General features: G+C 38.9%; 1 protein-coding gene across 7 annotated transcripts in view; it reads right to left on the bottom strand.

The window, feature by feature from the left end:
* Nucleotides 1–16,808, bottom strand: part of MAP4K3 (mitogen-activated protein kinase kinase kinase kinase 3) — a 103,448-nt gene that overhangs the window by 74,525 nt on the left and 12,115 nt on the right. For 6 of the 7 annotated variants that reach the window (XM_086631823.1, XM_086631822.1, XM_086631824.1 and 3 more), the window contains exons 3-8: nt 16,081–16,171; nt 10,513–10,577; nt 8,237–8,292; nt 4,458–4,505; nt 2,270–2,312; nt 1,550–1,622 (exon numbers count right to left, since the gene is read on the bottom strand). In XM_086631823.1, coding sequence (XP_086487949.1) covers nt 1,550–1,622; nt 2,270–2,312; nt 4,458–4,505; nt 8,237–8,292; nt 10,513–10,577; nt 16,081–16,171 — 376 coding nt within the window. Of the gene's footprint in view, nt 1–1,549; nt 1,623–2,269; nt 2,313–4,457; nt 4,506–8,236; nt 8,293–10,512; nt 10,578–16,080; nt 16,172–16,808 lie in introns of those variants that run through there. The other variant, XM_086631828.1, reaches the window with a different exon arrangement.

Here is a 16,808-nt window from a genome sequence, read left to right as displayed (position 1 = left end):
TAGCAGTGGAACTGGAGACGTAACTCAAACAGGTAAGACAGATGAATGTCACTGAATGAGTTCTCCAGTAAAGCAGTAAGCGGCATCTCAAATGATGCATTATTTAAACACACGTGTCCTTATCTGCAGATCTGAAAACATCATCGGGTTTGGTGGTACAGCTTATTACAAGTTTGCATAGTTAAACTATATTTACATATATTTCTTCAAGAGTTCATAAAACCCAAATCACTCTAAATCAAAAAGGAGGGAGTTAACTTCAGAAAGACATGGAGGAGGCGTACAAGGGTAAACAGCAGAGTTACTAGAACTAAAGACGCTGCACAGCAGTTTTGCCCTTCATTTCTCTCCCATCCAGTCCTTACCTGTCCAGACATCTCTAGTGATCACTAAAACCTTCACACTGCCTTTTTCTGACTAAATTTTTTTCTCCATGATCTCAGCAACTTTGCTTCCTTGCTTCTCCTCTCAAATCTCTGAGAAGCTTTGGCAAAGAAAAACATCATCATGCTTTTCATCAGCATTTAACCTATGTAATGCTTTCAACATTTTTGTTTAAGGTTATGACATGTTATTTGAGAAGCCTGGCACAATGTGGAAGTTACACAGCAGTACAGGCCGGGACTGAAGTCACCCAGACATCTTAGGAAAGAGAGGCACAAACCAATTACACAATCGTGACTGATGGATGTTTGTGTTACTCCAGAAGGGAAGTGAATCCATGCCTTGGTGTGACTTACACTGCAGAAGAATGCTAAAAATGCTGTACTTGACTATTTCAAGACTGAATAATTGAACATAGGATTTTATTCGTTATGTATGTTTTTATCTTGTAGCTGTCAGACAACAGAATTTTGAATACCCTTCTGGAAACACAGAACAAAAGTGCTATTTTACAGTGAAGAATGTGTCGTTTACTTTAAGCCGAAAAGGAACAACCACTTCCAGTAGGAAGGAAAGAAAGTAAAATGCTGAACTTTAGAAAAGATAAATCATGCAAACTAGTCTACTGAGGGAAGAATAAAGATGCAGTACAGATAGAACAGAAATGTACATTTGAATTCAATCAGTTTGGCAAATAAGGAAAAAGAGAAAATGGCTTAGATGAAATATTTCACAACTGGCAAAAGAATCTGTGGAGACAAATGAAACTTATTATCAACTGAAGAGTTGCAGAAACAACCTATCTAGAGTGGAGGGGAAGAAACAAACCACCAAAACAGAAAATCCGAGAAGAAAAAAAAAATTTAGATTCAGAGTTAAAAAACAAGTAAAATTGTTGGTAGTTTTTAAGTTTGAGTAAATTGAGATACATTAGTCAGCAGTGATAGCAGCACGGCCTTCCAATTTTGACTGCATTAGAGCATTTTCTCTGATACTCAGCTAGCTAATTCAGGATTTTGCATAATACAGATATGATCACTAGAAAGTCTGACACACCTTTATTGATTAGTCTACCCAGAAAGTGACATATCTTGCTTTTATCACAATTTTTCAACAGTATTATGTAAGTTACTATTATATTAATGGCCAAGCAAAACACAGTTACCAATATGGGGTGCCAATGAATGATTTCCTTTTGGCAATTGTAGCCGTTATCTGTGCAGATACTCCAAAATCAGCTATTAAAAAATAATTAAAAAAAAAACAATAGTTAATAATTGATTTGGTGTAATTAACTGTTAATGAACACAAGTTTGGTTTCCCCACTGTAAGAGTTTCTTAAATATTCTGGAAATATTTAACAGAAAATAAATAACAAAAGCAAATAATGGAAACTTGGTATATCTCAGATACCATCAGTCAGCTCCTCTCAGTCACCTGCCAAATATGCAGGCTGCACACAAACATGCCCCTCATCAACACAAGAAAGAACGGGCTAGCACAGAAGTCCTAACAGTTACATTCAGTGTTTTAATACGACAAAATATATCGTATAGTATTATCCAAAAGATTCTTTCAGATAACTTTCAAAGTACATTTCACACTTCAGCGCTCTGGATGGTACATTTTATTAAAAATTTATAAATACCTGTGATTTGATTTTTACCTCCACCTTACAACATCAGAAAGTCGTTTACCTTAGTATTCCAAAACTACTCCAATTACTCCTCAGACACTAACCGGATGATACAGTTAGATATTACCAGCAAGAGAAAAAGAATTCTGATATTCACTAATTCCTTCATGAACTATTACATCATTAAACAAAGACTCCTTCTTAGAGCACATAAAAATCTGTTAATAATACTAAATTGTATTAACTCACCTAATTTTACATGTCCATTATCCGTTAAAAGAATGTTTGCTCCCTTAAAAAAAAGTAAGTATATTTGAATTAAAACATGCAGATTCCGTCAATACTATATTAAAAAAAAGTATGCGAGATCTTATGGCAAATTAGGAGTCAAAGATAAACCAAGGATTGTGCGTTCAAGAAATCTGCAGCCTTACTAAGGAAATGTTTGTGAAATTAGCAAGTTGTCATTCCATTATATAAAGAAACTCAGATATACAGGGTTTCTCATTAATTTTTAGTTTAGTACTCTTTAGCCTATGGCAGTACAGAGTTTCCATTGTACACAAAACTCTCTCAAAAAGCAGAATATGATGATTTGCCTATGCTTATGAATTCTTACTTTTTCTGTTTACACTGACTGAAAGGAAACAGGAACTCTAAAGGTCAATGTGGAAGTAATTTGATTTTCTTTTCATACGTAGAGGCTGGTTTTGTCTTGTTTGAAATCCAAGATAATTGTAACTATAGCCTTAAGGACCTGTTCAAGTGTTTCACAAAACTATTTCCACCCTTACGCAACAGCTAAATTTGAAGAGTTCGCTCTTGTGCAGCTATATGTACCACTCACTCCACTTCAACAATCAGAACTAACCAAAAGCTGGCACCATAAAATTGTGACCTAAAAGTACTGAAAACAAACCTGATCTGAAGACTGAAACCAAGTACAGGTTGAGTTGAGGGAAGGCTGGAGCTGGCTAAACACAGCTCCAATGTCAGCACTGCCTATGAACTAGATGGAAAGGCAGCACAGATGGGCCTCCAAAAAACCCTGGTTTTACAGGTTCTGGCTTTTCCCAGAGAAGGAAGTGTCAGTAAAATGCAGCTTGCTTTGGCAAATGTCCACAAGTACAGTCAGTGAGCCTTATAAATGTAGCTTTGTAAATAGTGTGACAGTCCAGTTAACATGCTCTTGACATTGTTCACCTTTCTAGACTAACAGGACAGATACTCTAAATACTTAACTTAGCTACTGAGGGAAGCAAACATAATTCAACAGTCAGGAGATCTGCAGATGAAGATAGTATTTTTCCATGCTCACAAGAGCAGCTTTTTTAAAAAAAAATAAAAATAATTCTCAACATAAGCAACTGTCAATGTTTTTTTATCAGCACAGTTCTGCTTAGAAACAAGAATATATGCACTGTATATATATACTTACAAGCATCATTCTATAAAGTATAATGAAAAACATTTAATTTTTGTGTCTAAAGTAATCTTTCATTTAGAAATAATTTTTATGACTGCTCAAAACCCAAGTATCCTTCTGCAGTCAATGAGAACAACTTGGAATCAGGCTGCTTTAAGGCATCCACAGATGAAGCTACTATGTACACTGCACCCCTAGTCTGAGAAAAAACAAAGCAAACAAACAAAACCAATCCCCCGCACAATGCAAAAGAATATGATAATTTACTGCCAAATTTCTAGGTGGAAGCCTGCCAAGTTTAAGCTGCAGTCTGAGCAAGGAAGAGTTTGGAAAGGCGAAGAGTAGGCAGTAAAACTCCAGGGACAAAAAGTCAACAGGAAGCATCAGAAGGAAACTATAAAAGAGAACATTAAGAGTCTGAACAAGCCACCTTTGATACAGCTTTGTTGAGATGAAGGTTTAAATAAGTCAGTGTTAAGAGCCTGATTTGTGGTACCCTCTCTAATTTTAGCATGCGAGGGAGGGGACAGAAGCAGTCTCCAAGAACCACGCAGAACAGTAGCCACTGCCCTGCAAGCTGCTCACCAAGAAAAGCAGCAGGAAGCCAAAGCAACAGCTCTGCTCACTAGCTGGTTCAGAGAAGGGTACGTTGAGCTGCTTGAAAAGGCGTGGGAAAGACCAAACCTTCCCTCTCACACAGAGCGTGCCCTTACAGCCATCTGAACAAGTGTTGCTCTGGACACTAGCTGATGCCTACGTTTTACAGCACTGGTCTAAATAAATAGTATGTTTGGCTCCAATTAAAAGAACAAACTACTTCCACGCATGCCGCATGCATTTAAAGAAAGATTTTTTTCTTCCCTTGGGCAGAAAATTTTATTTCATGCTAATAGACAGAAAAATCCTACATATTTAAATATATCCCCCAAATTGATACATAACAGTAAAGATCCAACAGAGGTGACATGGCCTATTTTACAAACACCAAAATTCCCTTCAGTTTTTACTTACCTTTATATCTCTGTGCATTTTTCCTTTACTGTGAAGATAATATAGTCCCTGCATAAAATATTTAGATATTAATTTAGTCTAATATTTGTCATTTTATATGCATTTCTTATTTAATAACCAGACATATTTAGGATGCAATTCAATCATCTAAATGACTCACTGACTGAAGAATATTCTTATATTTCGGTGCATCCGAACTACATTTGCAAATTCAATACATGCAGTAGCATAATATGCAAACACAGGATGGACAGAAAGAATACCAGTCACCAATCTATTGTAGGAAAAACATTCCCCAACCAATTTTTACTCTGGACACGGTAATTGTCACCTTTTTAAACTCAGTTATTTACTTTTAATTGCCTAACAGCCTTCTATTCAACAGTCAGATGACTGGATATCTAACGCAGTTATTTCTTATATCATTATACGCTTCAGTTAAGTTTATAAGCATGACAGCAGGCAGGCTTCAGGTCTAACACAGGAGTTCAACTCCAATTCATGGATTTCTGCAGAAGCATTAGGCTGTCTTTCTGGGTCTTGGTAACAGTACCAAAACATTTTAGGACTTAACATGAGTCAGAAACTTTAAGTTTAAATTCTGGAAGAATTCTGTGAAACCAAATCCCTGCATGACAAATCATAGAGAACATCACTTCTGACGCTCCAGGCTTATGTCTAAAATTCTCTTCCAGAGGTAAAACAACACATAAACATCTTCCGCGCTCTGCGGTCATGAAACTCCATAAAGACTACATTTTCATTGGAGGTACTCATGGCCAGACAGAATTTTTTTTTTTGCTGGCTCATGCAAGACAGAGTTGACTGCAAAAATAAATTAGGATTGTTTTCAATTACCAGCATTTTCACAGACGGTCCTAAATATAACAACAGGAAAAATGAGGAAACAATTACTTACACGACTCAGTATTTGAGATTTTCAAGTGAACAACATTGTCCAGACAGACAACAGTACCACTGAAGATACAGTTTTGGGGTATTTTTTTGTCAGTTCATGAACACCTGAATGCAACGTACCTGAGATGCTAATCAGTTATGAAATTAAATTCCTTAAATATATTAAAAAAGAAAAAAAACCACCTCATACACTGATGTTTAAACCTGTTTCTCTGGAGGAAATTACTAACAATATGCGGTTGGTCCAATGGTTTTTCAGAGTCCTCAGTGCAGGCATGCATGTTGACCTAAAAATTGGACTCTATTTGCTTCTGGTACAGAGCGTAACTAATCAAAGCAGCTACCTGACTATTGCAACAACTGGCATTAGGTAGAAGAGTCCCGTGTACACTCCTCGCATTTAAGTCTCCAGATGCTACTGGCACAGAAAGTCCAACAACTCACTCATCTTTACACTGCCCTGGAAGAATGTGAGGTCACCGTTTTCAAAACTGAATGGCTGGAGGCAGGTACTTTAAAGGTCATATTTAAAGGACTTGTATTTTCAGAATCAGTCTCACTGATTTCAACCAGAACTGATCGTGAGTGTTTTTTGAAAACAGACCATTTAATGGGCTTCTAAATATGGAGATCGAATGCTAACTTTAGGAATTCAAGTGAAACTGCAAATTCATGAAAACTGATGGCAAAATTAACATTGGACAAATTACTTCAATGGATGGACAGATGGCCTATATTCTCAGACTTTTTACTAGGAAGTGACTGCTGCATTATGAGCTATGGCAAGATATCAGAAACTAAACATATGGTATTTTTTTCAGAGTGCTATAAGCATGTATTCACAGACAACTTTAAAATATACAAAAAATGGGTCCACGGATAACACTTAGAAAATACATACAAAGTAGCAAGTTTCCATCTCACAAGCAAATAACGGTTTCATAAATTCCATTCTAGACTAATGAAATACTCCTCCATACTCCAAGAAAATTATGGATTTGATGGATGGATGGACTATTCAGTGGATAAGGAATTGGCTGGATGGCCATATCCAGAGAGTAGTGGTCAATGGCTCAAGGTCTGGATGGACATCAGCCACAAGTGGTGTCTCTCAGGGTTTCTTATTGGGACCAGTACTGTATAATACTTTCATCGACGACGTAGACAGTGGGATCAAGTGCACCCTCAACAAATTTGCAGATGACACCAAGCTGAGCGGTACAGTTGACATGCCTGAGGGACAGGATGCCATTCAGAGGGACCTGGACAGGCTCGAGAAGTGGGGCCAAATGAACCTCATGAGGTTCAACAAGGCTAAATGCAAGGCCCTCAACCTGGGTCAGGGCAAGCCCTAGTATCAATACAGGCTGGGGGATGAAGGGATTGAGAGCAGCCCGGAGGAGAAGGGCTTGGGGCTACTGGTGGAAGAAAATCTGGACGTGAGTCGGCAGTGTGCACTTGCAGCCCAGAAAGCCAACTGTATCCTTGGCTGCATCAAAATAAGCGTGGCCAGTGGGCTGAGGGAGGTGATTCTCCTCCTCCACTCCACTCTTGTGAGACCCCCAACTGGAGTACTGAGCTCAGCTCTTGAGTCCTCAGCACAGGAAAGACATGGACCTGTTGGAGCAGGTCCAGAAGAGGGCCACGAAGATGATCACAGGGATGGAACACCTCTCCTATGATGAAAGGCTGAGAGAGTTGAGGTTCAGCCTGGCGAAGAGAAGGCTCCAGTGAGACCTTACTGCAGCCTTTCAATACTTAAAGGGGCCTTATAAGAAAGATGGGGATAGACTTTTTTGTAGGGCCTGTAGCAAGAGGGGTAATGGTTTTAAATTAAAAGAAGGCAGATTCAGACTAGATACAAGGCAGAAATTTTTTACAATGAGGCTGGTAAAACACTGGAACAGGTTGCCCAGAGACGTGGTAGGCATCCCATCTCTGGACGCATTCAAGGTCAGGTTGGATTGGGCTCTGAGCAAACTGATCTAGCTGAAGAAGTCCCTGCTCATGGCAGAGGATGTTGGACTAGATGAACTTTAAAGGTCTCTTCCAACCCAAACCATTCTGTGATTCTACATGAACAAAAGGGTTTAAAGGTTCAAAACCCAAACCATTCCTAGATGTCACGGAAGATTCCGCTGTAAGGAAAAAGAAGCCATGTCCTTTAAGTCAGAAGTCAGCTATCTCTAGCATAACATAGGGAGGAGATGGTAAGTGGCATGCAAAGGAGCTGGCTCAGAGACAGAGCTATCTTGAGAGAGTGTTTGAGAGGCAGCAGCTCTTAACTGACAGCATTCAACAGATCTGCATTCACTCGAAGCTAAGGATTGTTCTCTCACATGGAAACAGGACATCCACTGAAAAAGCCATTTCTGATTAAGTTTTACTGGTGAACTGAATCTTTGATTTAGGCAAGAAAAATGAAAGCTAGCGTACCCATGAGGAGAGGCTGGTTACCTTAACTTGAACATCTTAAGTACACAAACAATTTTTTTTCCTTATTGGCACAGATCAACTATTGGATATGCAAAACTGAGTCTTTAAATTTTCCTTCAAATTTGCAATAACTAATTTGTACCACAAATATGGATCAATAAATATGCTGCTTCCTCACTTAAAAAAAAAAATAACAGCAGAAAGACTACAACAGTTTTCTTCAAGTGACCCAGGATAATTTGAAGTTATGCAATTATACAAGTCAGTTCAAGGCTATAATACAGGACTTCCTCAAGAGTCTGAGAAAAATGCTAAGCCATACAAACACTGTACTTCCATGGCATCACATGTATTTGTAGCTTTTATTTTTAGCTTTTAATACTTTTCGTTTAAAAGTCAACCACAAGAACCTGAGAATACAGTACCTGTAGTGTTTCTCTGCTAACATAGGCAATCTGCTGTTCTGAAAGTGGTCCAGTCACTGAAACAGAAGCGGAAAAAAAATAAATTTCCTAAATCAGGTACGATACTGCCCATTCTAAACCCATATCTCAATTACTTCCATTCACACTGACAGGATCTTACCCTCGAAGTCTCAAAGAAAATACAGTTAGACTTCCCCCAGACTGCGCATCCCAAAGACCAGAAAACATTTTTTAAACTCAAAAATATCTAGTCCCATTGGAATGGAAACTACTAATTCCATATGTAAATTTGAAAGTAATTACGAGGAAAAAGAAGTAGTGATTTAAGCACAACTCTTTCCCCTGCACATTGTGCCTTTCTGTGCAGGGCCGGACTTCCAACCCAGTGAGTGACTCAGAGCTGCAGCAAGCTCTGCACAGTCCCCTTTGAGCCCTAGGAAGTTCCTTCTACCGTTTGCGACTTGCTCTCTCCTTCCCTCTTTACCACTGTCATGCAGCTGGCTCTTCTCAATCCTTTTCTACCACTGAGCTACCAGCATTGTAGCTCCTGGGCCTGCCACACCATGCACCTGCTCCCTCTAAGCAGGCTCAGCAGCTTCCCAAAGAAAGGAGGAGTCTTACTCTTCCCTCCAGGGTCCCACTTCACTCAAGTCTCAAAGGAAAACAAATAAATTCTGAACAAATATGCAAACCAGACACTGAACAGCAAGCAAGGAATGGCCTGTAACTTGTCCCCAGCCACTGGACTTTGATCCTGAAATTAAAGGGTTTTAAGACCATGAGATGCAGTCCTCACTGCAGGCTTCTCAGGTTTTGCAGAGAAAACAAACAGAAAAGTCGGACGGGGTTTCTCAAAGGAAAATGAAGGAGTAGGGAGTTAAAAAAGCAACAAGATTTAAGCACCTAACTGCTTAGCTTCTACAAAACCCACAACCATAACATAAATTAGTATCACGCAATACGTATTTTCAGAATAGGTCTAGATCCATCTTCCCTTTTCTGAAAGAAAAGCTCCAAACCCACGTAAAACTAAACGTACCAGCACACAGAGTACATATTTCTAGGCATGTATATTTACTTTGAGAAATTTAATTCTGATTAACTTAGATTACTTCAGATTACAGAGGCCTATAGTTCAACTGGAGTAAGTTCCTCTTAGAAAGAAAAGGACCTTCCACTGTACCAGCAGCGAAGCCAAAAATCAGCTGCACCAGGAAACCACTCCTGTACAAAATCTGTTCAGGCATTTATGTGCCATGAGCTCATTTCCTACTCTACAGGTGTACCACATAACAAAGCCTATTAGACATGATGCTTTTACCAACACTTCCAAAGATGTAAAGGATCAACAAGGCCATGCTCAAATGGCCACACTATAAGCATGGTGTGAACTTGTGAATGGGTGCCTTGTTTTAACTGCACCCAAGTTAAACCTAAAAACCTGTACAAGCTGTTTACACACAAGAGAAGGGTGTGAAGACACTAATATGTAAAATCTTCACAATTTAAGATATGGATGGATTTCCTGTCTGAAAACCATCACCTGAGAACCACAGAGCCACTACTCATGGCACATTCCTTTACTAAGGAAGTCCTAATTCCAATTCAAAAATCCCTCAAAATCGATTTTGTCTCTTGAAAATTAACAATCGACTGATCCTCTCTTCGTGCAATAGATTCACACATACCCCTTGTTTCTTTGACCACTCATTGCACCTAAGCCTAAAGAAAAAATATAGGCCACCTTTGCTTCTCACATCATGCATCCAGCAGAAAAAAAAAAAAAAAAAAAGACTGTCACGGCACCACTGCTGTACAAACATATAAAAGATCACTGTTTACAAAGGACAAGGGCATCCATGCTAATCAATCCATTTATCTAGGTACCTGTAGGCAGTGATGTAGATTATACTACAAAGTTCAAAAGCTCAGAAACAAAACGACTATGAAGTTAATATAGTACATGAGGATTTTTTTTATTTTTACAAAAAATTATTGTCTAATTTTGCAGTCTTTGAAAAGTATTGATGGTGTATGAGCTACTGAAGGAAGGAAATAACTTCTGCTGCTCAAAAAAAACGCACTACAGCTAGTTTTGTTTAAAAAAACAAACAAACCCAACAACTTACGTAAATACCTACGCTAAAATTGATCTTCAATGGATTATTATGGATACTAAATAAAAATTCCTCCCCTCTGATTTCAACACACTGTAATCATCTCCATTTTTGAAAATAGCTTTACTTAGATTTTAAGGAATTACAGTCTTGACGTACCATGATAAATATCCTGCAGAGAGCCACCTCCACAAAACTCCATGCAAATCCATAGCTTGTCTCGTCTAAAAAGTGAGCAAAACCATTTGTTAGCTGTCAGATTTGAAAACCGCACCTCTAAAAGATAAGTCAGAGGACTCAAACATTATAAAGCAGAACATAACAAGGTCTGTACTATGAAAAGTACAGGTCAAATAATGAATATAATTTAATCTTTATGTGATATTTTACTGTTGAAATACCTAAAATATTCCAGGGTTTACTGGAATAACGGAAACAGTATTAGTGACACGTGCGCACCGATTTTTGCTCAAGATGTACTATGAAAATGAAATCTATTTTTACTGAGAGTAGAGAGAAAACAGATGTGGGCTCTTATTTCTTCCTCATTTTCGCTTCTCCACTTTTTTCTGAGCGGAGGAATTAAAACGAACAAACAAACAAGAAACAAGCTCAAAACAAAAAGCCTAGTGATTGATACCTCTCAACCGAATTTCTTTCACAACAAATGGAGTGAAACTCTAGTGCTTTAGTCAAAGCTAGGTAGAGTGGAGCCCCTGCTGTGAGTAAGTGCCTTCTCAGATGAAGTCTTTTCCCTCAAAAATACCTATGGATATTTTCAGTGGCAGGGGTCAGAGGAATCTAAAAAAACTTCTCTCTAAGGGACTCACTGTACCTCCACAAAAGGTGCTTCCCAAGAATAGGCAACAGGCTGAATGATTCAAAGGTGTCTTCTACGACTGACAATAAATTCTATTTTCACTTAGTAATTTTCACCAGTAGGACAGATGTACCATGTGTGGCCGCAGAAAGGTGCTTCGGAGACACCACAAAATCTGAGACTTGCCTAGTCATTCCTGGCCATCAAAATACACAGGAAAAAAATTATATACAACGACCTCAGGGCAGATTGAGACATAGGACAACCAAAGGAACGACCGATGATTGCTCTGCAGCTTGCCGATGACCCTTGGTCTTGGGTTTCCTGCATTCATAAGGCTCTGTCAGAATAGTTGAGATGCTCCTGTGGGCAATGCCAACATTCATGGAAGTGTTTTGCAGGGCAATGGTGTAAGTGCTGAGCTTATCCTCCAAGCTGAGAATTGCAAGTATTTCTCACCAGCAGTTAACAGCTAGAATAGCTGTTGTTCCAAGAAAGAATTATCTTTCTTGGATCTCCTCCCCTTCTATCTCCATAGTGCACATGGTCCTCAAAGCTACATCCGGGCTGCTTCTTCTAGAGGTAGGAAAGGTATTGTTCAGACATTACAGAGGTTTTAAGCAACAGAAGACCCTGCCTATTAACTCCACATGTTTCCAGGGGTTAATTAAAGCATTGCTTGAAATAATATGAAGTCTTTACACTGAAATAACTGATCAAAGTCAGAGACAGAAGCAACGTGACTACCTGTGAAAGAAAACAGAATTAGCAATGGCAGCAGGGGAACATGAGTGAGAAAGAAGCACTGAAGAGACAGACATCTGCAAGTCTCTTGTTTATTTCCCACAACCATGTAGGACTCAGACAGGGACACTTCTGGGGACACTGGGCTCATGAAAGACACTTTCCCATCTGGCTGCATTCTGTTTGATGCCAACAGCAGTAGCAGTGTGGCGGGAGCAGCAAAAAGGCAGGACAAGCTCAGCAGCCTTGGGACAGCAGCAGAGCACCCGAAAAGCAAGTGACAAAAAGTAGATAAGTGCTGTAAATTCACACCTTTGCATACTGGGCATTAACTTCCCAGTGTGGAAAAGCCCTACAGAGAAGGAAAAAAAAAAAAAGAGGATCAAAAGATAAAATTTCATTTCTAATTCGCTATCTAGCCTTTTATTCCTGTGCCTAAGTGCTTTGAGGCAGATGAAGATCCATGTAATCAACAGTGTACATTGTTGTCTGTGTCTGCAGAGAATATGGCAAGCAAAGCAAACAAAACAGAGACAGGATCAACAGCACCATTTAGTGTCTGCAACTTAACACTTGCCTTAACAAAAATCCATAGACAAACTGAAGAAAAGCATAGGGAGCAATATGCTGGTACGTGCCGAGTATAGGGTGATGGTATTTTTCTTATTGTTCTTAGCACTGAAAGATACTTTGGAAACAAAAGGTCAGACAACGATGGGCCTCTTTGACGGGCCTCAAAGACAGCCATTGATTGCCCAGACAAAAGAGAAGCACTACACCAAAGAAAGGGGAGGGGACCAAATAAGAACACAAGAGAGCACCAAAATATTTGCCAAAATGTAAGTCTGGATCTACAAAGGTGTATTTTTATACAAGAGGAAAACTGTTTTTTAAAGAAAAAGAATCCCCAGCCCGAATACAGCATGATGAGAAGAGGCATTATTTCAATCTAAAATTTTAAAGAAAGTTAAATGCAACAGTCTGTTCACATGAAATCTTAAGTTATCAGAAACAGCTTTTTATTAGCTATACTAAGCAATCTGTTCCCACTATGACTAGTTAAAAGAAGCAGCTGGTCTGACAACTGGATACCATACATTTGTCAGTGCTTCTACAATGCAAATAATCTCACTTTCAGAAAGAAACACAAACAGAATCATCACACTCTGGTTAGAAGTTCATGTTAGAAAAACAGCTCAGGGTAACTTCAACAGCACTGCAGAGCCTCAGCCCCCCCCTCTGCCATTCCTCACTAATTTCTTTCTTCCAAGTTTATCTCTGAAAAGGTTTATAACAACGACTTTCAGGTTTGTGGAGCATGCCAGAATTAATGTCACACATCGAGAAAAACATCTGCCTTCCAAGTATTGCAGGCAGGTACAAATAAAGTAATCGTGTGCAGTGGAAGACATCTTAGCACACATAAAGGTGCTCTTTTCCCAAATAAAGGCAGGCTGCGAGGTTGAGAGGAAGACTAAGGAGGTGCAACATGAGGGTAGGGGACTATGTGGTCCTAGACACATGACTTCCAGAACATGCAACATCCATTTAAGAAGCTTAGTCACAATAACATGGAGCTTCCAAATACTGCCTTTAGGAGATCATAGGATCCCTTGCCAGCTTCACCACCTGACAGTCTGTAAGCTGTTGTCAAACAGACTAGTAACTCCACAAATTCTCAAAAAAATTTTAACATGACTGAGATATGCAGCAGTATTAAGAATTTACTATTTATGCACAAGAAAGCCTGCCAGTACTGCACAGGAAGGAAGTAACACAATTTAGGTTAACCTTCAAATTAACCTTCAACATTCAAAACTGAAGTGCAGAAACTCCTAGTTCGGAATACCAAGTCTCTACATGCACACATGTATGCACGCCTGCACAAAATTGTGCATAATGCAGCTCGCAGACCCGCTCAGCATTCAAAAAGCATTCAGCCTGCCAAGACAAGCACCCTTCAAGGTACGGGAAGACAGAACAGCACGGTTTGTTGATTTTCTCTCCAGACTTTGATCCCTTCCTACACATGTATACACGATAATGCAAGCAGAACACAGTCACACAATCCCAGCCTCACTCAGTGTAGTGTGGACATAGTGTTCATCTCATAGCCTTGCTCTCCTCTTCATTCTTGTACTTCCAGGGCACTTCTACTTAAACTTCGTCTGAAAATACATTTGCTCTTGGAAACTTCCTTCATCCTCCATGCTATTAGTCTGTGAAGTACTAATATGACCAGCTTTTCCACTACAGTCCTTTGAAATTACTGTAAAGCACAGATAATTCAAAACACAGATTCTATTGACTTGAATTGCCTCTGTCAGCATGCAATACTTTTACTTATCAGACAAAAGCTAACAAGATGCTTATACTGAGAAAGATGCAATGAACCTCATCAGTGATAAAACAAGGTTTCAGCGAGCGTCCAGGGCTATTCGGGATGCTGAATACAAGCGGCAGAGAGAAGTAACTCCTCAGGACAGCAGTAGTCAACTGAGCTTCTGCATGAGACCTCTCCTCCTCCAGCATTTACTGCCAGGACTTTCTCTCTTCCCCGACACAGCCTCCAAGTTCTGGCACGCATGACTTGACCAATTGCAGTTTGCTCCAACTATGCAGACATTCAGCATCAAGGTCACCAAGAGCACCACAAAGTGCTCAACACTTGCTATTTCAATATCCTGTCCCAGCTCGCTCCAGAGCAATACAAGGAATGCTCAACGACGACCAGGCAAGCCAGGGAGCATGTGTTAGCTCTTCTGCAGCACTGCAAACGTGCACCAAATCAGACACTGCTGGCTAGAAAAGAAACAATAACTGGGATTTCCCAAGCTCTAGTTGATCTAGAATGAAAGTAAAAGAAACTTAGCGTTTTAGAAGACAACTTTGTCAAATTTAAGAAGATTTTTAAAAGGAAAACATGCACTCCAAATACAAAAGCCAAATTCTGTCATACATTCCTGCTTTTTTGGTAATTTTTTGTTGAAAGGCTTTCACATACCAAGGTTTTTCAGGTGAAAATACCACCTATATCTTTTCCCATCCTCAATCCAAAAGCACTTGGCCTCTATTGCTGAAAAGCTTTTGGCTGCAGCAGACAGCCATTACGGAAAATTTCAGCTGGAGCTGCTGAAGTCTAGTATACATGTAAGTAACTCAACTTGGCATCTTCTCATTACAAATAGGGCCTAGAAACCTTCACAATGCATAGAGCTACCACATCCCACCTATATTGTCCCCATGCAGACAGAGATTTGAATATATGAAAGGCAGAAGAAGCCTCTGTCGTAAAGAGTATCATGACTTTTCAGAGCCTTTTAAAAGCTTTTTATTACATGGCATGATATGCCTAAAATTATGACAACATTAGGTTCACAAAATCTAGCATTAAAAGACCTAGTCCTTGAATATCAAATAATTGCTATATCTAGCATAAAACACTTGTCAGGATGTATTAAAAAAAATAATAGCGAATATTATTAGAAACTAGGCATCAATTTTCTCAATATTGAGACTTTGTACAGAGCACGAGTTTACTGTACTTGGAACAAGTAAGCATAATACCTTACAAAAGGAATTATAAAAAAGAATAATGAGGTAGAATAGCTTTGTTGAAATTGTCCTTAAACCTTAACACAGCACTACTACTCTTAAGGAAGGAAAAAAACCCAACATTTTTTTTCCCTCCTTATTTCCCCATAATATTCATTATTGAGTTCTCAGACAATTTAACTTGCCAACACCAGTTAAGTCAGAACATTTCCAAGAACTCTTATCTGTATTATGCAATGTTCATACTTCCCTGAGTTTTGCAAATTTGAGGCATTTTACTCCAACAGATTTTAAAGATACTATATACACAAATTCTTTATTAATACTTGTCACACATCTGCTTAATTTTCCACTTATTGAATTCAAAACTTTTAAATGACAACTCATTTCCTAGGCATTTCCTAGGAGACATGACTGAAAGATTTTGCTACAAGAAATAAGAGATTTTAAGGTAAATAAAAAAACTTAATATACAAGCAGGTAATACTTATTTGGTAAATTGGATTATACTTATTTGGTAAATTATGTTTTGCCTAAGTCACCTTATAGACTTGTCCTTTACAAGGAGATAGAAAGGCATTTTTAAGTGAGCAAAAGAAAAACTGTACCTGAGATAGCTGCCAAAATAAGCAACAATGTTTGGATGTTTACAGTCTTTCATCATAATGATTTCTTGCTGCACAACAGCAAAATCTTCTCCTGAAAAGTAGAAGAATGAGTATTTTCATTGGTGTGGTTCATACCCACATTTCAACTAGACTTCCAGTACATGTTTATAAAATAATCTTCCAGTTTCACAAACATATAAAGCAGCTGTAAACCAATATTTATTAGCAAGGGCTTAGCAATAAGTAACTCTATTCTTAAGAAGTTCCATTCTGGGCAAGATGGACCTCACATCAGCTGTCTGATACCTCTTATGATATTGGCCACAGCTCTTTCTAAAGCCTTCATTTTCCCTCAAGATCACCCTGTGTCCAACCGCACACGCCCTGCCAATAGCCCAGGTTCTTAAAAACCATGACAAAACTTTGCCATTTGCGGCCACATGTTCAACACCCATTAGATACTCTTCCTGAACCAAAAACATTCAATAGGATGCTGCTGCTGAAACTTTTCAGTAAACTTGGTAGGCACAAAAATTATGGACTGTGCATAACTTACATCCAGATAAAACACTAGCATAGATGTGGCATTTATCTGAGTCTTACTATTTGGTACCTCAGTTGTCCCTGTCTTTCTACAACAGCTTCTTACCAGATGTGTACATTGAAAAAATAATGTATAGAATTGAAAATCCAACATGCTTCCCAGAGACAATTTTGGTTTTGGGGTG

This window comes from Tauraco erythrolophus, chromosome 2, assembly GCF_009769465.1.
Source record: "Tauraco erythrolophus isolate bTauEry1 chromosome 2, bTauEry1.pri, whole genome shotgun sequence".
In the NCBI taxonomy this organism is placed as follows: domain Eukaryota; kingdom Metazoa; phylum Chordata; class Aves; order Musophagiformes; family Musophagidae; genus Tauraco; species Tauraco erythrolophus.
This window is presented reverse-complemented; position numbering and strand designations above follow the sequence as displayed.